This window comes from Oryctolagus cuniculus, chromosome 6, assembly GCF_051225735.1.
Source record: "Oryctolagus cuniculus isolate XC-2025 breed Fujian yellow rabbit chromosome 6, ASM5122573v1, whole genome shotgun sequence".
In the NCBI taxonomy this organism is placed as follows: Eukaryota; Metazoa; Chordata; class Mammalia; order Lagomorpha; family Leporidae; genus Oryctolagus; species Oryctolagus cuniculus.
The window spans coordinates 79,326,015-79,352,365 of record NC_142872.1 but is presented as its reverse complement, the minus strand read 5'-3'; the positions used below and the strand labels follow the sequence as shown (position 1 = coordinate 79,352,365).

The 26,351-nt window shown below is 40.9% G+C and overlaps 1 protein-coding gene and 1 long non-coding RNA gene across 11 annotated transcripts in view; one reads left to right on the top strand and one right to left on the bottom strand.

The window, feature by feature from the left end:
• The window catches only part of RGS20 (regulator of G protein signaling 20), an 88,139-nt gene that overhangs the window by 47,994 nt on the left and 13,794 nt on the right, over window positions 1-26,351 (bottom strand). Inside the window, exons 1-2 of one of the 7 annotated variants that reach the window (XM_089335239.1) lie at window positions 3,556-3,838; window positions 3,145-3,257 (exon numbers count right to left, since the gene is read on the bottom strand). The exons of 1 other annotated variant lie outside the window; for it this stretch is intronic. Coding sequence is in view for 3 of the 6 variants with exons in the window: in XM_070076609.2 (XP_069932710.2) it covers window positions 3,145-3,246 (102 nt within the window). In the remaining 3 variants the exon portion in view is untranslated. Of the gene's footprint in view, window positions 1-3,144; window positions 3,258-3,555; window positions 3,839-26,351 lie in introns of those variants that run through there. 5 more of the 7 variants (XM_070076609.2, XM_089335235.1, XM_089335238.1 and 2 more) reach the window with 5 other exon arrangements.
• LOC149126195 (uncharacterized) lies at window positions 5,888-16,315 on the top strand. Of its 4 annotated transcripts, none has more exons than XR_016235651.1 (3): window positions 5,888-6,272; window positions 9,319-9,467; window positions 15,980-16,315. It is a non-coding gene; the product is annotated as an uncharacterized LOC149126195 (long non-coding RNA). The 4 variants fall into 4 exon arrangements; XR_016235652.1 differs by lacking the exon at window positions 15,980-16,315 and adding an exon at window positions 12,054-12,194; XR_016235650.1 differs by lacking the exon at window positions 15,980-16,315 and adding an exon at window positions 12,604-14,426 and having other exon boundaries at window positions 5,891-6,272.

Below are 26,351 nucleotides of genomic sequence, written 5' to 3'. Positions count from 1 at the left end.
GACAGTGTGCATATATAATTTTGAATGCTGCTCTTTCATTCAGCATTACAAATGAATGATTTTTATACTGATATGTAGTCTTCATAAACACGTTTTAGTGGCTCTGTATGTCAATCTCTTTTATTCTTCATATCCTTTTTCTATTGCATTATTCCAGCTATTGCTTTAACTTTCATGACTTTCTTTCCATAACTACCATGTCTGTGCATGCCTTTCTTTCTTACTTGCTGCATACAATACTGTATAAAGAAAATTCCTAAAAATAAACAAAATTGCAAATTATCTTATATCCTGTTTCCTCTCCTTTTATTCTATACACACACATCATTTCTGGCAATTCTCATGTGCAGGAACCAATGAACAGCACACTGATAGCTATGATAGTATCAGGCAGCTATGACCTGAACTTGAGGTTCCATACTACACAACACATGTCTAAGTTTTTTAATTAAAAAAATCTAAATTTTTATTTATTTAATTTCTCTGAAAGGAAGAGAGACAGAGAATTTCCTATCCACTGGTTCACCTTTCAAATGTCTGCTAAAGCTGGGCTCTGGGTCTCCCTCATGAATGGCAGGGATCCAACTACTTGACCCACCACCTGCTACTTCTCAGGGTGCATATTAGCAGGAAGCTAGAGTCAGGAGTACTGCAAGGACTGGAATTCAGGCTCTCCAATGTGGAATTAATGTGTCCCAAGTTGTATCTTAATTACTGCACCAAAATGCCTGTCCCTACATAGGTTTTCTCTTGGCTGACACTATCAGCATTATAGGGCCATACCTTCTATTTCTGATGGCTCCACAAAAACCCCACACTTAGAAATGGTAGCAAGGTATGAGATTCGAAATTCTAGTGAGGTTTGATCTAAGACATTCTAATTTTCTCCCATGGAGAAAGCGTCCCACCTTTATTTTTACTATTGCTGTGTCTGTTATCTTTCCTTTGCTTAACTACAACAGCATAAAAAGTGCTGTTTAAAATTGCAGGGGGATTAGGCAATTTCTTATTCTGTTTTATCTGCAATCAAATAAAAATCTTTGAGCTGAAATGTAGGAAGAAAGGACTCTAAAGAGTCCAAGGTGGATCCAGGGCTCATCCTCTGAATCCTGGAGTTCACACTGCTCTGGGAAGTACACAGGTGACCTGGCGGGACAGGGCAGCATGAGGTTACTGCTTCACTTTAGGCAAGGATGGGAACTGTTTTTTTTTTTTTTTTTCTGCCAAGGGCCATTTGGATATTTATAACATCATTCACAGACCATACAAAATTATCAGCTTAAAAATTAGCCTGCTATAGATTTACTGGATTTCCTTTTATAAAAATTAATAATTTATGTATTTGAAAGACAGAGTTACAGAGAGAGAGGAAAAGACCAAAAGAGAAATCTTCCATCTGCTGGTTCACGCCCCAAATGGCCACCACAGTTGGGGCTGGGACATGCTGAAGCCAGGAGCCAGGAGCGTCTTCCAGGTTTCCCACATGGGCAGCAGGGGCCTAAGCACTTGGGCCATCTTCTGCTGTTTTCCCAGGCACATTAGCAAGAAGCTGGATAAGAAGTGGAGCAGCAGGGACTTGAACCTGCTGCTCCTATGGGATGCTCGGATCGCGGGTAGTGGCTTAACCAACTGTGCTACGATGCCTGGCTTGATTTATTGGATTTCAAGTACCACCTGTGGTTGTCTTAGCGGCACCTGACCAAATGATTTTCCAGGCCTTATACAGCCCCCAGGCCAGATGTTCTACACTCCTGCAGGGCATTTGATGGCAGTCCCAGGGATTTAAAATGTTCTGTGATAATTATCAGATATTCTCTATTTTCGGGTGATCAGCATTTAGATTCATCTGAGTGAGGAAAACAAAAAACCTTCTTAAGGTTCACGCAGACCCTGAAATAATCTCTGAATTGATCCAATCTCTCCTGGAGTGTGGGAATGGGACATCACAGCCCTGCTAGATGATTACTTTCAAACTCATTCTCTATCTTGGGGAAATCTTTAGCCTCTTCATTTCCTCCACCTCTAGACTGCAAAACCTACTTTTCTGGCATCCTGAAGCATCATTATGTGCAAGAACCTATCAACCTGGCCACTGGCATCTCAGTAGAATCAGCCCTGGCCCCCATGGTGTCTATTCTTAACTATTTTGTAAAAATTATTTCAATCCTATAGATACAAGAGGCCATGAAGCCACAGAAAACATCAATGTTTCAGAAGAAATGTGACATACAAATCTGAGGAATTGTTAGTCGGCTCACTTAACTGAGATAATGAGAGCTGAAATGGCAGGGTGACAGCTCGTGGTACCCACCCATTTGGCCAATCGTTCAGTCATCCCTACTAGGCTGCTGTTTCCTCTTTTTGACCTCTTTTCTGTTCTCTTACTACTATGACATTAAAACAAGTGGGAGCTAGAGACAGAACTGTTTTCTGGGTGGTTCACAGCTTTAGTCATTCAAAATATACCAATGGTACTAGGCTAACTACAAAACCAAAGGAGTCTTCCTCCTATCCCACTGGTGTAAGGCTTCCCTTGCATTATATTAGGATGCTATAATTATCCCTGTTTCTTGTTATGCTCTATAAGTACCTCTCCAGATATTTTTCTGAGGCTGCTCAAATAAGCGTGTCTTTGTTGCTACTCCACATCAGAACCAAGGCTCCTTTCCTCACGAGACCCACTAATTTTAACTTCGCTGCTTTCTGAGCTTCCACTGAGTGTGGTGCACTGAGCATGAAAAACACGGTGATATTCCAGGAATATTCTCTGCACTGTGGCCTCAAAATACACACGTACACACTCGTATTTCCCCACTCTCTGTAGTGATGTTTCTGAGTATGTGACATAACGTGTTCCTATCTGCTCCTAATTTTACTCTCCTTTTGGTTTTCCTGCCTTATAGGTTTCCCCTGCCTGGGAACGCTTTTTCTAGTATTATTTTGCCCTTGATGAAGAATTTTTCTCATAGATACCACAGGTGCTATCACATTCAGGATGTGGTCAATAGCAAGGTGGCAGAGGCTTGGGTGTGAGTCTCATGCAGGCTCCTCTGCAAACCCTTGGTCTTTTGCTTTTTAATTGACACTTTCCATTTTATTATTTTTTACTTATTTGAAAGGCATAAAGAAAGAGAGATCTCCCACCTTCTGGTTCAGTCCCTGCATGCCTGCAGCATCCTGGGCCAGATGGAAGTCAGGAGCCAGGAATTCCATCTGGGTTTCCCCTGCGGGTGACAGGGACACCATCACCTACTGCCCTGCAGGATGTACATTACAGGAAGCTGAATGGAAAGCAGAGCCGGGTCTTGAATCTGGGAACTCTGATTAGAAATGCAGGTGTCCTACGTGATAACTTCACTGCTGTGCCAACACCCACCCAGACACTTGGTCTTACAATTGGGCACTCAACCACCTGTGGGGCGAGGAGGAGGAATCTATCATTCCAGTCCCTCTCGACCCATGCCTCTCTCCCTCTCTTTCATGCCAGAACTGAAGGAGGAAAAGCCAACTGTCTGGGCACAGTGGACATAAAGTGTGTTGGAGGGGGCTACATACCCACATGATGTGAAGAGCCCTGGGTTCCTGGAGCCTGCAGAGAACAGTTTCTGTAATCACTCTTGGCATCGAGGCTGATTAGCCCACAGGAAGTCTTCGGGCTTTTAATTCCTTTATTCGAGAATCTACACAACGAGGTTAGCAAAACAGACCCATTGGAAACAGCAGGGCCTATGGCATGTTAACCTCTCCCTGGGGTAAGTGGCTTACTCTGAAAATAGCAACAGGTGAATGCAGCTTTCTCTGAATCACATCCTGCAAGCATAACACCGGATCACCTGATGCTAATTAAGTCACAAACAGGCCCTCTGCCTTGCTCAAGGCTTCCACCTGTTATTATTAGCTGTTGGAAAAGGAGCTGAGTGCTGGTCAACAGTGCTGTTTCCCTCTTGTTCAGCAAGATGCTGAAATGAGCCCATTTAAGTTAGAGAGAATGCAGGCATATCGCCCTGTGCAGGAGTCAGCACCAGAAAAAAATCCATCTCACTCCAGCGTATGACATATTAATGAAGAGATGGAATTACTCACACTGACTTCAGTACAAATAGACCAAAAATCAAATCAAAGCTGTGGCTCCCACTCGTAGGACACAGAAAGTGAATGATGTTTAGTAGCTAGTGGGACTCAGGGGGAGGGGTGGGGACCGGTTTCTAAACTACCTCTGTGCGAAACCACCAGCTTTCAAACATTTCTGCCTTTTGGTTTATTGTCCGAATAAACAACAAAATTGGGGGCTATTTTAAGAAAAGCTGGTTCATTGTTGTCCTAGTAGGGGAAGTCAGCTGAAAGCCTAATAGTAACAAAAGACTTGTTTGACTCATAATTACTTCCAGATGGATGCCTTACACATGTCCTCATCTTAAAAAAATCACTTAAGCATATTACCATCTGTTTTTCAGGGCCTTATAATGGAAATCTTTACACTTCTGTTTATAGAGCTGCTGCCAAATGTGAAAGCCACTGGGGGTTTAAGACTATAATAGCAGCGTCTTTCTCTTCTCTACTGATCCTAAATGAATATGTACTGTGTAACAACTTTTACAATGGCCTTTTGGGAAATATTAGAAATAATACGAGTATGACCCAGAGGAAATTATTAAATTATGCATTTTTTAAAACTTACTTTTTTTTTTTTTGGACAGGCAGAGTTAGTGAGAGAGCGAGACAGACAGAAAGGTCTTCCTTCTGTTGGTTCACCCCCCAAATAGCCGCTACGGCTGGTGCTGCGCCAATCCGAAGCCAGGAGCCAGGTGCTTCCTCCTGGTCTCCCTTGCGGGTGCAGGGCCCAAGCACTTGGGCCATCCTCCACTGCACTCCCGGGCCACAGCAGAGAGCTGGACTGGAAGAGGGGCAACCGGGACAGAATCCAGCGCCCCAACCAGGACTGGAACCCAGGGTGCCAGCACCACAGGCAGAGAATTAGCCAAGTGAGCTGTGGTACCGGCCTAACAACTTATTCTTTCTTAATACCAACCACTAATTAAGGAGCATTTTATAAAAACGGAGAAATCTTTATCACGGCTGCCTTCCTTCCAGGAAACCAGGGGAATGTCTCACTGCAGGTGTGTGTGTGGGGCGGGGGGATGTGCATCCCCAATGAAAACCTAACCCAGGGCACCTCTGAAGGTCTGAGACACTTAAAGAAAACATTTGTCTGCGGGCTGTACTAGGGACTCTGAATCACTAAAGACTGCGCTGAGTAGTCCGTTAACAGACGCTTTTCAGTGTTTCCCAGTGAGGAATAGGTCCCTAATGAGACTTTCTGAGTAATCACTGCAAATTATGGAAAACACAGTAATATACTTAGAAGGTGGAAAAATTAATGGCTAAAATCAAGCTTATCATTTCCCTGGACAAATTCATTAACTTGCCTCTTCCATTTTGCTCACTAGCGTTACTCTCTGTCTAGCTATTCAGAAGGCTTAAGCTAACCTCAGCTCCTCTGACTTCTGGCTCAGGGCAGAGGCCAAGGAAGACAATTGCCCAGAATGTCTTTCTTGCCCACCTCCAATTTTTTTTCTCCATGTGCAAGGCCTTAGTGGATGTCTTAGGTCTCGAATATAAGAGAAGTAGCTCTGTCAACCACTTTGCCTCCAATGTCAACTTGGATCACTAGAAAAAAGTTAAAATTGCCATAGGATATCTGAGAGCCTTATATGCCTTCTACATTATTCTGTGGTCTCTCTGCTTTGCTGCTTCTCCTGAAGCAGCACTTAGTGGTAAGAGTCTTGGCAGGGACAGAATTGGCTTCTGGGGATGCTGTGGCTTGAGAAGGGCTGGCTCCCCAAACCCATGCAGATGCTTCAACCCCGAAGCCTTCTGTTAAAGGTTGATGGGTTAAGGGTGGAACTTGATCTAATTATGGCCTCTGAGAGGTGGGCCCGGCCTCTGGGAGACCTTTAAATCCCTGAGGGCCCCTTCTCTGCAGGTAACGCTCACCTGAGGGTTGGTTATTTAAGCCACACTCAGCCTAGCTTCTCTCTGCTTCCTGGCTCACCATGCTATTGCTCCTCTGCACCTGCCAGCCTCCACCAGACACCCGAATGATGGGGCAGCCCAATCCTGAACTGTGAACCTCCAAACTGTAAGCTGAACTAAACCTGTTCCCTCCAGAGAAACTCTCCTCTGGTGTGTTAGTTAACATAACAAAAAGCTGGCTAATAGAGGTGGAATGTGCTTTGCTTGTGAAACACCTGTCACTGTTGAGAGCTGAAAAGGTAAGGTACCTGATGTTGCTGTTCCTGGCTCTGTGCTGGGGGGAGAAGCATCAAGATTGCTGATGAAAAAACCTTGGTCACCAGGGTTGGGGAACTGGCCTAGGCTGTGGGCAGACACCAGTCAGGAGAACGGTTTACTTTCTGTGTCTTTTCATGTGCTGTCTACAAGGACCATACTGCTATGGAAAGTGGCCAGCTGGAGTGCAGATGTAGCCACAATAAGATTAAAATTAATTCAGGGAGAGTGGAATTGGAATTCCAGGTCAGTCAAGTTTGATCTATTTCACTAAACGTGTATTTCTTTTTCTAGAACAATTGTTGGAAGTCTCATTATGTGTTCACTGTATTTAGAATGTGTTAAAAAGAGCCTACATTCAGGTCCAGCATTATGGTACAATGTGTTAAGCTGCCACTTGCCATACCGACTTCAGAGCACCAGTTCAAGTCCTGGCTGCTCCACTTCTGATCCAGGCCCCTGCTAATGCACCTGGGAAGGCAGCAGAAGGCTCAAGTGCCTGGGGACCTGCTACCCATGTGGGAGACATGGATGGAATTCTGTGCTCCTGGTTTTGTCATGGACAAAACCATTTGCAGCCTTTTGAAGAGTGAAATCAGCAGATGGAAGATTTTTTTTCTAGCTCTCTCTCTCACTCATTTTTTCAAATAAATAAATAATTTTTCAAAAATATTTATTTATTTATTTGAAAGGCAGAGTTACAGAGAGGGAGAGGCAGAGAGAGAGAGAGAGAGAGAGAGAAATCTTTCATCTGCTGATTCACTCCCCAAATTGGCTGCAAAGGCCAGGGCTGGGCCAGGCTGAAGTTAGGAGCCAGAAGTTTCTTTCAGGTCTCTCACATGGTTGCAAGGGCCCAAGCACTTGGGCTATCTTTCACTGCTTTTCCCAAGCACATTAGCAGGGAGCTGGATCAGAATGGAGCAGCCAGAACTCAAACTGGCACCCATATGCGATGCCATTGCTGCAGGTGCCAATTTCATTTGCTATACTACAGTGCCAGCCCCCAATAAATAATTTAAGAAAAATAAATTTACATTAAAACCTTGTTACAGTGCTTTTTTTTTTCATGAGGGTAGGACAGTGCCTAATGTATAGCACTTACTGTGTCAACTAAAATATACATGTTTGCATATGTATACACATACACACACAAACACACCCATGCATACATGCATGCACAATATTGGTTTTAAGATGTAATACATCTGCTTAACAAGTCAATCTATCCTTTTGATTGAGAGGAAATAAAATTAACCAACAGTGTATTCATTTGCCTGATCCCTTGGTCAAAGATACAGTAATCAACCATTTTGCTTTTACCTTTAAAAGCCTTCATTTTATTCATTTTTATAGTAGCAACCATAATCTAATAGTCCACAACCTATGAATACACACTGAATGACATGCACTCACCCACACCCACCAGAACAGCAAAAATAAAGAAGAAAATGCCACATGATGGCAATGATACGGAATAACCAGAACATTTACTTTGCTTATAAGAGTGTAAATTAGTACAACCACTTTGGAATACTATGGAATCTACTATAACTGACCATAGTCACACTTAGAAAAGTTGTACCAAAAGTATGCATGATGATGTTCCTGGATACTGTACACAGAATAGCCTAGAACAATTCAAATATTTATGCATAATGAATGGATAAATTACGATATATTCATACAATGGAATATTATTCAGCAACAAGATTAATGATCTCCAATCATTCAACATGTGGATAAATATGACTATGTTGAATGAAAGAAGCCAGAGGAAAAAGAGTACATACTGTCTATTTCTATTTAAAGAAAACATGAAACTTGTCAAAACTCTTCTGTGTCTTTATGAGTCAGAATACTGCTTACCATGGTGAGGGTGCTTTTGGGTGCTTTTAATGAGTTACTGCATAATTTGGGTGCTGGTTCCATGGACAGGTTCAGTTTGTACAAATTCATCAAATGATATGTGCACTTCTCTATTCATATGTTCTAATTTTAAAGAAAGCTAAAATGAAAATAGGAAGGCAGAAGGAGGCCTGATCAGGGGAAAAGTGTGGAACAGAGGTTTAACAATTCTCAGGTTGTGTATAGCCTGCCAGGTCATTTGACTTCTGTGAGTCTCACAGTGGGAGTGCTTCCAGCTGCAGCAGATCACACACAGGACTCTAGAAGCTTGCCATCCTTTCTCGTACTTAAGTGCTCCTTTTTGGTTTCACTCTCACTACAGGTTCTTTACTTTGTTCTTTCAGTGTTTTTGATCGTTGTGTCAGAGAACTAGAAAGCCCAGGGGAGGAAGAACTTTTAAAAATACATATAGTGGCCAGCACTGCGGCTCACTAGGCTAATCCTCGGCCTGTGGCGCTGGCACACCGGGTTCTAGTCCCAGTCGGGGCGCTGGATTCTGTCCTGGTTGCCCCTTTTCCAGGCCAGCTCTCTGCTGTGGCCTGGGAGTGCAGTGGAGGATGGCCCAAGTGCTTGGGCCCTGCACCCCATGGGAGACCAGGATAAGTACCTGGGTCCTGGCTTCGGATCAGCGCGGTACGCCGGCCACAGTGCACTGGCCATGGCGCCATTGGAGGGTGAACCAACGGCAAAAGGAAGACCTTTCTCTCTGCCTCTCTCTCACTGTCCACTCTGCCTGTCCAAAAAAAAAAAAAAAAAAAAAAAAAAAAAGAAAAAGAAAAAAGAAAAAAAGAAAAAACATATAGTAGTTATTATGTGTATCTACTTCATGCATAATTCCTGCACACATCTTTGCACAAATCTAGAGCCCAAATAAGCAAAATCATGGCTTTGTGAAACACTTTCACAGTCACCTGGTGCTGGGTGCCATCCCCAGCACATTGTGAGCAGTGGTGGAGGGGATCTGCCCAGAACATCCTTTCGGGTGGTAGGCGTCACAGTTTTTCACATGTGGAAAATGTGCTGAATTTTACTTATGGGACTTATCAGGAGGATCAGCTGAAACATGACCTAATCATAAACTGAAGGTATAAAGTTCAAAGATATGCCTCTTGTTTGCCTTCAAAGGTCTCCAGTTGAAACTGTTAGAAACATTGTTGAGCACCACTTGCTTCAGTCAGCGCTGCAGGCACTGGGCCTACAAGGGTGTGCCACAATCTCTGCTAAGGGCCTATGTCTCAGTGAAGGAAGCAGCAAAAACCACTGCCATCAAACAGGTAAGAGAGCCTAGGGGCTGAGGAGTATTTCAGTTGGTAACACCCATGCCAGCTGGTGGCCTGCGAGGGTCTCTGGGAGGTGACATGTGTGGACACACTGATATCATGGAGGCAGGCCTACGTAACATGGGGATGAGGCTTCTAGGAAGGAACTGTGAATGTATGTGAAGTTGGCATGCTCCAGAACATTCCAGAGCTGAGTTGAGACTCAGGAGGATCAATATGCTGTGGGCCTTAGGGACGGGAAGCTTCGGGTGAAAGGCCCTGTGTGAGCAACAGGGAAGGAGATAGAGGTAACACACGGGGGTTTGAGGATGAAGTTTCTGAGGAGATGCAGTTGGTAACAACCAGCTCTGGCAGGTGACCCTGTAAGTGAGAGCTGAGGTGAGGTGAAAATTTCTGGAGCCAACCAGTGAAGGTGTTACATGGGTCTTTACAAGGATGTGGAAGGAATCAGGAACAGAGCAAATGGTGGCCCATGTGCTGGGGAGTTTTCCACATGAGGGGCAGGGCCAGCAGATTGACTGGAAGGGGCAGTACAGGGCTTCAGTCTAAGGACATGCACCCAAATGAAGTGTTTTTTTTTTTTTTAAAGCTATGTAAAATATACATGAATTTTACCATCTTAATCATATGTAAGTATACATATAGTTCAGTGGCATTCAGTATTATCATGCTGTTATGTAAACATCACCACTATTCATTTCTAGAATTATTTTCATTTTACAAAACAAACTCTGTACCTGTTAAATGCTAACTCCCCATTCTTCCTCCCCCAGTCCTTACAACCATCCCTCTACTTTCTTTTTTTAAAGCTGAGTTTTTTCCTTAAGATTTATTTATTTATTTGTATATCAGAGTTACAGAGAGAGAAGGAGAGACAGAAAGAGTGAGAAATCTTCCATCCACCAATTCATTCCCCAAATGATCTCAATATCCAGGGCTGGGTCAGGTCAAAGTCAGGAGCCAGGAGCTTCCTCCAGGTCTCCTATATGGGTAGCACGAGCCCAGACACCTGGGCCATCTTCTGCTGCCCTTCCCAGGCCATCAACAGGGAGCTAGACTGGAAGTGGAGCAGCTGGGACATGAACCAGCGCCCACATGGGTTACCAGCATTGGAGGCAGCAGTCCCACCTGCTATACCACAGCACTGACCCACCCCTCTACTTTCTGCCTCCATGATTCTGACTACCCAAGTAAGTGGAATCTCCCAGGATGTGCCCTTGTGTGCCTGGCTTACTTCACCCTACCATAACATCCTTGGGTTTGTCTGTGTTGTAGCGTGGTCAGAATTGAAGAGGGAGATTTTTTTCAGAGAAGAAATGTTTTAGAAGTGGCTACAAAGAGTCAAGACACCGGTTCTTTCTTCTAAACCCTTAGTAAGTGGTGGAATTTTGGTGGAAAAACATCTTGCATTAGGAGGATCATGGGGGAAGCAGTGTTCTCAAAGACGAGCCAGATTCCAAAGAGAGATGAAAAGGAAAGGGCCAGTGAGAACTGGCCAGTGTATGCCACTGTTGACAGACTGAATTGCAGAGAGCACCATGGGAAACTTAGTGGGAGTTGCTAGGCTCCCCCAAAAGTCACATTAGGGCATGAGAACCTCCAAGGTGACTGGAGTCAGAAAGGCCAAGTGAGAATATGTGGTTTACTGGGGAGTCTGAGAGACTTGAACTGGCCTCCCAGCCCATGGCTAGTAACAATGTAAGAATCATTGAAAAGCAATCTATCAAGAATTCCAAGTCCTGGTGAGCAGCCCATGCCATAGAGGGAAGAACCTGGGATGTGATCCAGAGGTGCCCTTCCATCCTTCCTACCACTTGTGAGATCTGGACCAATTACTGCTCCTTCCTAAGCCTCCACCTCCTGATCTGTATAATACTGGCTACCTTGACATTTGTTAAAAGTACTGAGAGAGGCAATGTATAGGAAAGGTGTCTGCAAACTAAATGAAACTCTGGTGCCACCATTTATTATTACTAACTTAGCACTTACTGATATTTAATGAAAAAGGATGAGTAATGTGGGAAGACATTATATAGGTTGACTATCCCTAAAGCACAAATCTAAAACAAATGCTCCAGAATCCAAAGTCCTCCAAAACCCAGAACTTTCTGAGTGCGACATGATGACACAAGTGGAGAATTCCACACCTGACTTGATATAACAAGTTATAGTTAAAACACAGAAGCACTAACAATATGGTATAAAATTGCCTTCAGACTATGTGAATAAGGCACAAATGAAACATAAATGAATTTTGTGTTTAGATTTGGATCTTATCCCCAAGAGATGTCTCTACAAATATTCCAAAATAAAAAAAACAAAAACAAAAAAAGGTCAAAAGAGAAACCCTCCTAGTTTCAAGCATATTCAACCTGCATTATCTTTTTAAAAAATTTTTATTTATTTGAAAGGCAGAGTTAGAGAGAGACAGAGAGAGAGAGGTCTTCCATCCACTGGTTCACTTCCCAAATGGCCACAGCAGTTGAAGCTGCACTGATCCAAAGCCAGGAGCCAGGAGCTTCTTATGGTCTCCCATGAGGGTGCAGGGGAGACTTGGGCCATCTTCTACTGCTTTTCCAGGCCATAGCAGAGAGCTGGATTGAAGTGGAGCAGCTGGGACTCGAACCAGCACCCATATGGGATCCTGGCACTGCAGGCAGCAGCTTTACCCACTACGCAATAGCACCAGCCCCCCTGCATTATGTTTTACAATCATAAATAAATTGCTCCTGTACCTTTCTATCTCAATTCAGCTACTGGACCCTGCTTATCTACCCTCAAACATTTGACACCTTGACCATTCACAAAACTAGCAGTAACCCAAAATGCCTACAACTGCATGCCAACAGTGATAAAGACAGCTGAGTTAAAGCTGAGAGTGAAAACTAGGGAAAAGCAATGTAAATCTCGTTTACAAGCCAGCCTCTCACACAGAGCACATCAGAAAACCTGCTGGGTGGGCTGAGCCACAGGTCCTGTCCTCTCTTCCACAATGGGGATTTGAGGTCTCAACCATGAAGAAATCTCCTTGACCCTTTTTTTTTTTTTTAATCTGGGAATTGGAGAAACAAGGTGATCACCACACCAAATTTTTCTTCTCATTCTAAAGTGCTGTCTTTACATTCTACAGTGTAGCCACCATGATACCAAATGAAAGAAGCCAGTTGTGAAGGCCATCTAGTATGTGACTACACTTGCACGCAATCTCCATACCAGACAAATCTGTAGAAGCAGAAGGAGAAAGGAACTTGGTGGGTTATGGCACAGGGGTGTTTGGTTGCTTCCTGGAGTGATGAATTTGTCCTAAAATGGACTGAGGTCATTGTTATACAATTCAGAAAATACTAAAAGCTGTTGAGTCATATGATTTAAATGAGTGAATTTTATGGTACATAAATTACCTATCAATAAATAGTTTTAAAATGCTGGTATTTTCATTAACTTCAAAGGTAAAAGAGCAGATTGGTATGAGGATAAAAAAGAATAGACTCATGGGATGCAAGGTTGGTTAAGTCACCAACTTGGTGGCCCTACACAAGTCTGCTCTAGGCTGCTATTGGCTGAGCCAACCACCTGTTCCACAAGGCTATGATCTTGTGACTAAAAGATCACATCAGAAAAGAAAGAAAAAATACTCAAGGAAGACAAAGAGAGTAAAAAACCAGAGGGAAATAGCAGCCATGGTGTGCTGGTAGTGTGGGCACTGGGAGCTGTGACAAAGGCACCTGGCAACAGGAGGAACAGGAGAAACATACAGGATAATATAGCACAGTCTGTGTGGGGACCATCAGTCCAGCTCCTGGAAGAAATGCTAATCACAGCCCAGACAATGTATTGTCCCTAATAATGAGCATAAATTTAATGTGGATGTATTTAATGTGGAAAAATGTGCCACACAAATCATCTCCTTGAATGTTAGTGTGAGAAATGCAGATAAACATGACAGTCATGTTCTGAAGCATTTCAGCATTTTCCCTTATAGATCCAAGTCAGTACAAAGACAAGGAATGTAAGCTCTTTCCCCAGTGAAAAGCACTTGAAGTGCTTTTTGAACAAGGGAGTTATTGCAATTATAGTCCTTCCTATGTTCACTAGGGGAGAAGTGGGTTCCCACAGTGCATCTGGAGAAATAGCAATGCATAAAGCATAACTAATTACATTTCAGGTTTTATTTAATAGAGAAGACCATCAATATGTGCAATTAATGCCACATAAGCCTTTACTGTGCTCAATCTGCTACATATTTCATTTCTACCTCTGGCTCTGAAATCTAAGTAAATCTAGAGCCCACAGGGTATCTCATGTATTATGCATGCTTCAGTATAACCCTATGAATGTGAATTGAAATTTGATGTGCATTTAAATCCTCTACAAATCCATGCTTCTATTAAAGGGCCTGGAGTAATGATGAAAGGCAATGGAGCATTAAGAAGGAGGCCACTTTTTTCTTTGGTTCTGGGCTGGTACAAGGAACATAGCTTCCCAAAGGAAAAAGGATAAAGCTCTTCTGTGTTCCCCAATCACCACACCTGCTTTTAGGTACACGCTGAGGACCCTCAATACCAGGACTAGTGGCTGGCAGCATCTGGTATCCTTAGATGCATTTCTGAAGGTGATGCAGTTTCCTAATACAAAACATTCTCCAAATAAACAGTGCAGATGGAAAACACATCATCATCATCATCATCATCATTGCATTGTGTCCACTCCATTCTGGATGCTTCAGTAATCAGAAGACCCCTGTGATAAGAGTTGCACCTGTTACCTTTACAGTGTGTGCCCAGACACATCTGAGACCTATCAGTCACTCTGTAAATGTTGAACTTACCTAGTAGGGTTTGGGTAACTAAAAGTGAGCCTATCATGTAAATACTGCATCCTTCTGATGTGATGCAATAGCAAGAGCATGCACCCTGCAGCAAGCCTTGCACCATGCAGCAGGTCTCCTTGCCAAGTCACTGAACTTGAATCATTTGAATCCAAGCTTTTGTATCTAGCGTCTATTCTGCAGGAATTTCGAGAATGCACAGTTAAGTAAAAGTATTGTGGTTATTACATGATGTGCTTATTATAAGGTTATTGCATTTCTTAAAAATAACATTCATCTTTATCTTTCATGTATAACATTAATGATGCTTCTGATCACTACCCCTAAACTATTAGGAAGATCTGATGGACAAGCATCCTTGTTTGCCCACACCTGAGAAGATGGACTCCCCTAGTGCTGCTGGTAGCCCCCTCCAGTCTGGTTCAATCTGATCAGCTCCCTATCCCATTCTGCTTGTACTGGCACAAATCTTGCAGACATCGGGCTTGGATGAGTACTTGTTGGCTAAAGTTTTCTATCAGTAACAGCCGAGGGGTTATGAAATGGGTTCACACACATGCAAAAAGTGTGTTCATAAATAACTAATCAGTTTTCCTTAATCCTTATAGATGTGTCTGGGAAAGTTTTCACTTGTTTCACAAATTCTGCTTCCCCTGTAGAAAATTCTTCATGACCTTTAGATTTAGCATCATTGGCCCTTGGAACTTTGCCTTGTGTTCATTATTAGTTAGAATTTTCCATCCTGGGTGATGATCCTACTATAAATGATAGAAAATAGTGAGCTCCCATACTATTTAAAGCTTTCAAGCTGTAAGTAATTTGAATCTTTATAAGCCATCTAAGCTCTCTTATCCACAAAACCTTTGTGCAAATTATTTCCCTGTGGTCCTTAAGGAGTACATTCAGGGCTTGTTAATTGCCAGTATGCTTTTCTGTTAATTTGAAAATGCTGAATGTTGAAATGGTAGATACTCAGAGGAACCTTAACTTGGGTTCTTTGATTTTATTGCCTATGGGAGACTGCTTGCCTTTTGGATTTTTGGTTTGCCTCTTTGAAAAAAAAATTTTTGAGAGTGGACTATTTCTGTAAGGAATAACATTGTTGTTGGTAGGACTTCATATTTACTTTCACAGAGATGATTGCCTACAAGAATCTAGTAGTACCCCGTGCTTACAATGGATCTTCAAAAAGTTTGTGGAAATGTGAATTGTTTTCATCCTATGTCCCACAAAATTTTTAGGGTGCCCTAGTACCTCAAATGTGAAATAGGTCAACGTTTTCTGTAAAGAACCAGACAGAAAATAGCATTGGCTTAGCAGGCCATATGGTCTCTGTGCAACTCATTGGCCATGCCTCTACAGTGCAAAAGTGGCCACAACATCATATAAACAAGTGAGTGTGACTGGATTCTAAAAAAAGCTTTATGAACAATAAAATTTGAATTTTGTAAAATTTTCATGTGTCACAAAATACTAATGTTTTGATTTTCTTCTCACAACAGTTTAAAAATGCATAAGCCATTCTTTGGCGTACAAAAGCCATACAAAAACAGTGAGCTGCACTGGGCCTATGTGCCTTTGGCTGCTGACCCCTGCTTTAAATGCAGTCAGCCTTCTCTATTCTGGGGTTCCACATCAGTGGATTCAATGACCAACCACAGTCAAAAATATTTTCTAGGGGCTGGGCTGTAGTAGGTTAGCCTCCGCCTGTGGCGCCGGCATTCCATATGGACACTGGTTCATATCCTGGACGCTCCTCTTCCAATTCAGCTCCCTGCTAATGGCCTGGGAAAGCAATGGAAAATGGCGCAACTGCTTGGGATCCTGCACCATGTGGGAAGCCAAGAAGAAGCTCCTGGCTCTGGCTTTGGATCGGCCTAGCTCCAGACATTGCAGCCATTTGGGGAGTGAACCAGTGAATGGAGTGAATGAAAGACTTCTCTCTCTGTCTCTCCATCTCTGTCTGTAACTCAGCCTCTCAAATAAGTGAATAAATCTTTAAAAAATATTTTCTAAAAATTGGTTATGCATTGAACATGTCTGGACTTTTTTCTTGTCATTATTCCCTAAACAAACAACACAGTATGAGGGACTTTAAAAGTTCATGGAAAATGGAGCTAAAAGGTAAGTTTGTTTTTATGCAGAAAATGTTGAAATTAATGCAGAGCTTTTCATAACATGCATTTTTCTATGAACTTTTGAAGACCCCTGGTATTTACACAGCATTTGCACTATATTAGGCATTATAAGTAATCTAGAGATGATTTAAAGTATAAGGAGGATATGTATAGGATTTATCCAAATACTAATCTATTTTATACAAAGGGCTTGAGCATCTGCAAACTTTGATATCCATGGGGGTCTTGGAACCAAAGGACCACTGTGTACAGAAACTTTCAAGGAGGCTGTTTGCAGATAATTAAGAAAAGGGAATGCAGATTCTAGAACAGTAATATCCTATTGATGATGCCCAAGAGTTCCCCAGAGGAATCTGAAAGTGACTGAGCATAGAACAGCAGGATACATAATATGAATAATCCTCGAACATTCACATTTCTGCCTGTAGTCCAGGCTATTCCCTGGACTGCCATACACATAGATACAAATACCTACACCACAACTGGAGCTGTTGGGCACATCACAGATTTTAGGGTCCAAAATGGATTCTTGAGTCTCTTACTCCAATCTCTTGATTTCTCCTGTCCTCTCCATGGTATACATGCAGTCACCATCCACCCATATCCAAGGCATCACCTCTAGCCCTCCCTTGCCTGGGTCTTCTGCATCTCACTGCGTAGCAGGCTGTCTATCTCCAGAATGCCTTTCAGGTCTACGGCCTGGATCTCTGCTGCCCCTCCCTGGCCCAGGCTGCGGTTTTGCCTAGAATGGTGACAATAAGCCCCTGATCTAAACCCTTCCTATATCGCCCACACCTTTCCTACTACTGTGGCAGAATTGAGTTGTTACAACGGAGAACATATGGCCTGCAAAGCCTGAAATATTTTTCAACCGTTTGAAAATAGAACCCAGGTTGTGTTAGTCTCCTCTTGTGAACTTCAGTGCAACCATTGCACCCATGACACCAGAAGAAATCTGAGCTCTTTACCAAAACCTGTCTTCACTAACAATGCCAAATAGATGCTCGATTTGCCCCGTAAGTCCTCATGCACAAATGTATCACAGCTCACACTGGAATTTTGAGATGATTCTGTGGAGTAGAATCATTCAAGATATCATTTTAGTCAGTGAAGAAGCAGGCTCAGAAGAGTGCGTGATGCACCTAACGTCTGCAGCTCAGACCCCTAGCAGCCCCAAACCCACATCATTAGGCTCCAGGCCCAGGATTATCTTGCCATCCCAGAGCTTTGCTCTTCACACAGCAGCTGTGACAGGCCACAGTGAGATAGAGCAGTGCTATTTTTTGGGCACCCATCAGCAAACGCCTCTGGAGTCCCTTCTCCAGCAAGTCTGCTGCTGACCAGGATGGGTTAACAGGACCTCCAGTGCATTACTTTGTCAAATACTTGCTTGGTGTGCCCAGGACAGTTCTGTGCAGGCTGAGCTGATGGCATGTTTTGATCTGTCATTCTCAGGGTGAGTGACAGAATCTCTGTCCCTCAAGGTTTTGGTTTGCTAAAATTTACCATAAGAGTATCAGCTGAATTTTAGGTCCTTATCCCCTTGGCCCAAAGTGTCAAAAAACTAGATATGTTGAAGAAACAGATGTAAAGACGCAGAATTTCAAAGAATTGAAATAGTGGTGATGTTCTCTGGGTGCTTTGTGGGGAACCGCAGCTATTTATAACCTTTCCATGAGACAGCATAAGGCAGTCAGATACAGAGACCTGGGAGGAAAAAAAAAAAAAAAAACATACTAAGGGGTAGGTAAGAAGATGAGGCAGGGCCAGATTCATTTATGAAAATATAATCTATAGGTAGTCTTAGGATTCTCAGAACAGATTTGATACATTACAACAAATATATCCTCTATCTAAATCGGTGTTTATGGCTTTCAAATGCCTTCGTGATCTTGAAAACCGATCACCAGAAGATAAGGAAAAGAAATAAAGCTTGTTGTATAGTTTGTGACATTTGTTTAATATTTCCAAAGTGAGTTTTTCACATTAGATTTTGCACAATTTTGCCTTTTTTCATAATACTTCTTAGTACCCTTTGATGTTTAACCCTATTTGTTTTACATGGACTAGTTTTGATGTTTCAGTGCTTTTGTTTATAAGCACAAAAGAACAGTGCCAAAAGAACAGTGAAAGGGCCAGAAATGACTTATTTGCTTTAGCAAAAGCTTAACTCCAGTGAGAGCATGACACATTCCAGGTTGTTGCGTAACTAGATCCTGTAACTCGTGTGCCTTAAGTCTGACCACAAGCAATGAAGAGTGTAGTCCTCAGTAAATGGAAGTCAGGTCACTAAAGAATTGAAAATTGACATGTATCCATAGCCTCAGGGGCTGCAAAGTGAATTGTTTACCTTGCCAAGGTCAGGAGAATCCTGCCTCCAGAACTACTATTTCTCCTCAGATTTAGAGTAAATCTCATTGTTTCTGTATATTAATATTTTTTTAAAGAAATGAATGCTGAAGTCAAAATTAAAGAACAGCTCAGTAACAGGAAGTTTAATATGAAAATTAATTGTATTTAAATGATTCATAAAGATAAAGCTAAAATTAAAGTTCCTACCCAGACTACCCTCTGCACAGGTCAACCAGCTGTCTTTCCACAAAATACTGTTAGCGTTTCCTTAATATTTTTGAATGGTGTTTTCTTATTGCCAACATCTATTGCCAATTCATTCTGAATTCAGCTCTGCAACTAAATTTTTTTAGAAAACTTCTATTTAATAAATATAAGTTTCGAAAGTACAACTTTTGAATTATAGCAGGTTTTCCCCCATAACCACCCTCCCACACACAAACCATCCCATCTCTTACTCCCTCTCCCATCCCATTCTTCATTAAGATCCATTTTTAATTATCTTTATATATAGAAAATCAACTTAGTATATACTAATATTTCAACAGATCGCACCCGCACAGACATACAAAGTATAAAGTACTGTTTTAGTACTACTTTTACTGTTAATTCACATAGTACAACACATTAAGGACAGAGATCCTACATGGGGAGTACGTGCACAGTGACTCCTGTTGTTGATTTAACAATTGACACTCTTATTTATGATGTCAATAATCACTCAAGGCTCTTCTGCAACTAAATTTTTTTTTTTACAGGCAGAGTGGACAGTGAGAGAGAGAGACAGAGAGAAAGGTCTTCCTTTGCCGTTGGTTCACCCTCCAATGGCCGCTGCCGGCGGCGCGCTGCAGCTGGCGCACTGCGCAGATACAAAGGCAGGAGCCAGGTGCTTCTCCTGGTCTCCCATGGGGTGCAGGGCCCAAGCACTTGGGCCAGCCTCCACTGCACTCCCTGGCCACAGCAGAGAGCTGTCTGGAAGAGGGGCAACCGGGACAGACTCCAGCACCCCGACCGGGACTAGAACCCAGTGTGCCGGCGCCGCTAGGTGGAGGATTAGCCTATTGAGCCGTGGCGCCGGCCTGCAACTAAATTTTTTTTTATTTATTTTTTTATTTAATGAATATAAATTTCCAAAGTACGATTTATGGATTACAATGGCTTCCCCCACATACCGTCCCTCCCACCCACTACCCTCCCCTTTCCCACTCCCTGCAACTAAATTTTACCAAGTCTTTTTTTTTTTTTTTAAAAAGATTTGTTTATTTGATTTATTTGAAAGGCAGAGTGACAGTGAGAGAGGGGGAGATGAAAGAGGGAGAGAGTTCTTCCTTCTGCTGGTTCACTCTCCAAATGGTTGCCAGGAGTTAGGGCTGAACTAGGCCAAAGCCAGGAGCCTGCAACTCCATTTGGGTCTCCCAGATTGGTGGCAGGGGCCCAAGCACTTGAGCTATCATCTGCTGCTTTCTCAGAAGCAGAACAGCTGGGAATCGAACACCACTACAACACCAGCCCCTTTATCTAAAGTCTTCAGTTTTGTCGAGTCTTTGTTTGTCTTTGGCCTATAAATGACGAAGACTTGGCCAAATATGAATTCCTAAGCTTATTCGGTAATATCTTCCTAGATTCTAAGTCATGGGTACAGATTTTTATTTAAAAATCTTTTTCAGAATTTTGTTCAAATGGTAAAAATTACGAAATCTGTAACAAGTAGAAGTGTATCACATATAAATGTTTAGTCGTGGGCGTTTGGCATAACAGTAAAGATATTGGTTATGATACCTGTGTTCCCACTGAGGACTGTGCAGATCTTTTGTGTAGTTCAGGCAACAGCATGGGTGAGGGTTGTACTCACTATGGGCCAACCCTGGTCATTGAACACTTTGGAAGAGAGGAGGTGAGGTTGTGACTACTCCAACAGGCATGATCATACCCTACCCCCTGCTGAAAATAGAAGAGATCTAACATGCCCAACTTGGGTGTCACCCTGGAGCATTGACCAGAGCTCCTTGCCACACCCAGCACATGCCTCCGGTTATTAACTGAAAAAGCAGACACTTGACTAAGCCACAGAGGCATAGTTCAAAGATAAAACCCATCAGTGGAGAAAATTAACAAGTGTCTCCACAAATGTCTAAAAATAAATGCAAAAAATATAAGAAACAAGAACAAGGAAGACAACATGACTCCCACAAAGAAATACAGGAACATTTCAATATTAGAATGTGGAGATGAGGAGAATGATGAAATGTCAGAAAAGGAATTCAAAAGAATGATCATAGGATTACTCAGAAGCAATGAGACGCAAATGCATGAGTTAAAGAAATCTATACATGATATGGATGGAAAATCTCCGAGTTACAGGTTTTGAAGAGAAGTCAAAGTTAAATATTAGAAGTGAAGAATTCAGTATGTCAAATAAAAAAATGCAGTGGGAAGCTTTAACAAGACTTGGTGAGGCAGAAGAAAGAATATCTGAGCTAGAAGACAAATCTTTGGAAATATCTCAGACTAAAATTTTCAAATTTTAAAAATTTAACAAAAGAATTTGAAATTTTTGGGATACTGTCAAATGACCCAATATATGGGTCTTGGGAGTTCCTAAAGGTGTGGAAAGAAAGGCTGGATTAGAAGGTCTATTCAATAAATTAAGAACAGAAAACTTCCCTAATTTGGAAGAAAAAAGGGACATCCAAGTACAGGAAGCACACAGAACTCCTTTTAGACATGACCAGAAAAGATCTTCACCACAACACATTATAGTAAAACTTTCAACAGTGAAACACAAAGAAAAGATTCTAAAATGTGCACAAGAGAAATGCCAGATTACCTTCAGAGGATCTTCAAACCTCATAGCTGACTTCTCATCAGAAATCCTACAGGCTAGAATGAGAGAATGGAGATACACAGTGCAAGTCTTAAAGGAAAAACACTGTCAACCCAGAACACTATACCCTGCAAAGCTCTCATTTATGAGTGAAGATGAAATAGACACCTTCCATAACAAACAAAAATTTGGAAGAATTTGTCACCACTTGTCCAGCCTTACAAGTGATGCTTAAGGATGTGCAACACAAAAAAACACAGGAAGACAGTCATCATTATGAAAGAATGTGAAGGCAGAAAAAATTTCCTAGTGAAACCAAAAGTAAATCCGAAGCAAGCAATAGGAATATTTGTCGAAAAATGGCAGGACCAAGTGATTACTTATCAATAATAACCTTAAATGTAAATGCCTAAAGTCTCCAATTAGAAGATAGAGAGCAGCTGTATGGGTTAAAAAACAAGACCCATGTATTTGCTGCCTGCAAGAAACACACCTCAACAACAGATACCTGCAGACTTAAAGCTAAAGAGTGAAAAAAGATATTCCATGATAGTGAAAAGCAAAAAAGATCATGAGTACACATCCTAATATCATACAAAATAGTCTTTGACACAAAAACTGTTAAGAAACAAAGATGGGCATTATGTAATGATTAAGGGATCAGCTATACAGGAAAATGTGACTGTAGTAAATGTGTATGCACCGAATGCCAGGGCACCTGGCTATTTAAAACAATGTTAGTGGATCTAAAGGGAGAAACACACTACAATACAATAATATTGGGGGGCTTCAACACTCCACTGTCATCAATGGACAGATCAACCAGACAGAAAATCAACAAAGAAATAGCAGAGTTTATCTACCCTATGGACCAAATGGATCTAACTGATATATACAGAAAATTTTATCCCATAGTTGAAGAATATACGTTCTTTTCATCAGTGCATTGAACTTTCCCTATGATAGACCATATGCTAGGCCATAAAGCAAGACTCAGCTAATGAAAAACCTGAAATCATACCAGGTATCTTTCCTGACTATAATGGAATAAAGTGGAAAATTAACAACTTAAGAATCTCTAGAAAATATGCAAACACATGGAGACTGAACAACATGCTTCTGGAATGAACAGTGGATCCTAGAAAAAAATCAGAAGAGAAATAAAAGAAATTCTGGGACACAGACGAAAATGACAGTGCAACATATAAAACTTATGGGAAACAGCCAGAGTGGTATGAAGAGGGAAGTTTATAGCAATTAGTGTCTACATAAAGAAATTGGAAAGGCACCAAATAAATGAACTATCAATGTATCTGAAGGACCTAGAAAAATCATAATAAGGAAAAAAATAACTAACATTAGAAAAAGAAATAGAATTAAAACAAAAAATACAAAAGATCAGTGAAATGAAGAACTGATTTTTGGAAAAAAAAAAGTTGATACACTACTTGCACAAGAAACCAGAAAAAGAGGGAGAAGACCCAAATCAATAGAAATAGAGATGAAAAAGGAGATATAATAATGGATGCCACAAAAATTTAAAAAATCATTTGAATTACTAGAAATTTTCTGGGAAAATCCAGAAGAAATTGATAGATTATTGAATACATACAATCTGCCAAAATTGAGTCATTAAATCATAGAAAAGCTAAATATACCAAAAACTATGACAGAGATTGAATCAGTAACAAAGACCCTCCCAAGGAAGAAAAGCCCAGGACTGGATGGCTTCACTGCTGAATTCTAGCAAACTTTTAAAGAACTAATTCCAATTCTTCTCAAACTACTTCAGACAATTAAAAGGGAGGGAATCTTCCCAAACTCCTCCTGTGAGGCCAGCATCACCTTTGATGACAGTTATAGACCAGCATCACTGATGAAATAGATGCACAAATCCTCAGAAAAATACTAGCTGATCAAATCCAACAACACATCAGAAAGATCATTTACCTGGACCAAGTAGGATTTATCTTTGATATGCATGGATGATTTAACACACAAATCAATCACCATGATATATCACATTAACAAATTGAAGAATAAAACTCATATGATTATCTCAATAGATGCAGAGAAAGCATTTGATAAAATACATACTTTCATGACAAAACCCTTAAGAAAATTGGGTATAAAAGGAATATTCCTCAACACGATCATGACATTTTATTACAAATCTACAGCCAGCATCTTACTGAATAGAGAAAAGTTGGAATCATTTCCACTAAGATCTGGAAACAGAAAAGGATGTCCACTTTCATCACTGCTATACAATATACTTCTGGAAGTTTAGCCAGAAATATTAGGCAAGAAAAGAAATCAAAGAGATCCAAACTGGAAAGGAGAAGTCAAATTATCCCTGTTTGCAGATGACCTGATTCTTTATAGAGAGGAACCAAAAGACTCCACTGAGAGACTATTGGTACTCATAGGAAGGTTTGATAAAGTTGCAGGATATAAAATCTACACACAAAATTCAATAGCCTTTGTATACATAGACAATGCAATATCTGAGAAAGACACTGTAAAATCAGTCCCATTCACAATAACTGCAAAAAATTTAAATACCTTAGAATGAATTTAACCAAGGAGGTAAAAGATCTCTATGATGAAAATTACAAAACATTAAAAAAAAGAATAGAATAAGACACAAAAAATGGAAAAATCTTCTATGTTCATGGATTAGAAGAATTAACATAATCAGAATGTCTCCGTTAATTAAAGCAATATACAAAGTCAATGTGATCTCAATCAAAATACCAAGGACATTCTTCTCAGGTCTAGAAAATACAATGGTAAAATTCATATGGAAGCACAAGAGATCCCAAATAGCTACAGCACTCCTAAACAATAAAAACAAAGCCCGAGGCATCACAATACCAGATTTCAAGACCTAATGCAGGACAGTTATAATCAAAACAGCCTGTTATTAGCACAAAAATAGACATATAGACCAATGAACACAGTAGAAACCCCAGAAGTCAATCTACACATATACAGTCAATTAATTTTTGATGAAGCAGCTAAAATCAATCCCTGGGGAAAGGATAGTCTCAACAAATGGTGCTGGGAAAACTGGACATCCAGATGCAGAAGTGTGAAGCAAGACCCCTATCTTACACCTTACATTAAGGAACTCAAAATGGATCAAAGATCTAAATATAGGACCTGATACAATCAAATGAGAACATTGGGGAAACTGCAAGACATTGTCATAAGCAAAGATTTCTTGGACAAGACCCCGGAAGCACAGACAACCAAAGTAAAAAATAGACAAACAGGATTACAACAAGCTAAGAAGCCTCTGCACTGCAAAGGAAACACTTAAAAAAGTTAAAAGGCAACCAATGGAATGGGAGAAAATATTTGCAATCCATGAAACTGACAAAGGATGAATATTCAGATCTATAAAGAGCTCAAGAAAGTCAGCAACAACAACAAATAATCAGTGAAGAAACGGTCAAAGGCCTTTAACAGGCATTTCTCAACAGATGAAATTTAAATGGCCAACAGACACTTGAAGAAATGCTCAGGATCACTAGCCATCAGACAAATGTAAATAAAAACCACAATGAGGTTTCACTTCACCCCAGTTTTAATGGCTTTATATAAAAATCAATATACAATAAATGCTGGTAAGTATGTTGGGGGAAAGGTACCCTAATCCACTGTGAGTGAGAACACAAACTAGTACACCCACTGGGAAAGCAGTACTGAGATTCCTCAGCTACCATATGACCATGCCATCTCACTCCTGGGAATTTACCCAAGGGAAATGAAATCAACATATGAAAGATTTATCTGTACTTCCATGTTTATTGCAGCTCAATTCACAATAGCTAAGATATGGAATGAATCCAGGTGTCCATCAACTGATAACTGGATGAAGAAAATCTGGTATATAACACTATGGAATACTACTCTGCCATAAAAAGAATGAAAGCCTGTCTTTTGCAATAAAATGGATGCAACTGGAAAACATTATACTTAGTGAAATAAGCCACTTCCCAAAAGACAAATACCATATATTTTCCCTAATCTGTGTCAACTAAAAGAATACAAAACATGTAATGTATATGAGCAAAATTGACATTTTGGGAATTGATTATTGTTTTCCACTCTTGTCTCTACTGTTGAAGACCAGTGTTTTTTATTTTTTTATTTTTTATTTCTACATTGGATTCTTTACTTGGTGGAGGATGAATCTTATGATTATAAAATAAGCTAAAAGTATGTCATTGCAAAAATTACAAGAAAGAAAAAGGAAGGAGGAAAAGATGTAGGAATATGGGTCAGAGGTAGGGTAGGGTGGGTCACATCACTATGCTCTTAAATCTGTACATATGAAGCACGTGAAATTTGTTCTATATATATTTGTTATATGTATATATATATATGTTACATATATATTTGTTTTACATTATGTGTAAATAAAGATGCCTGTGTTTTATATTGGTGTTCCTGGGTTCAAATTCCCAACTCTGGTACCTGACTCCAGCTTTCTGCTACTACAGACTCTGGGCAGTAGGAATAGTAACCCAAGTATCTGGGTTCCAGCTGCCCATATTAGAGACCTGGATTAAGTTCCAAGCTCCCAGCATTAGCTCTAGTTCAGCCCCTAGTCATTGGCATCTTGGGAGTGAACCAGTAGATGGGAGCCATCTCTCTGACTCATAAATAAAGAAATAATTTTAAAAAATATATAAATGTTTAAAAGTAAGTGATCTATCTGCATCAGC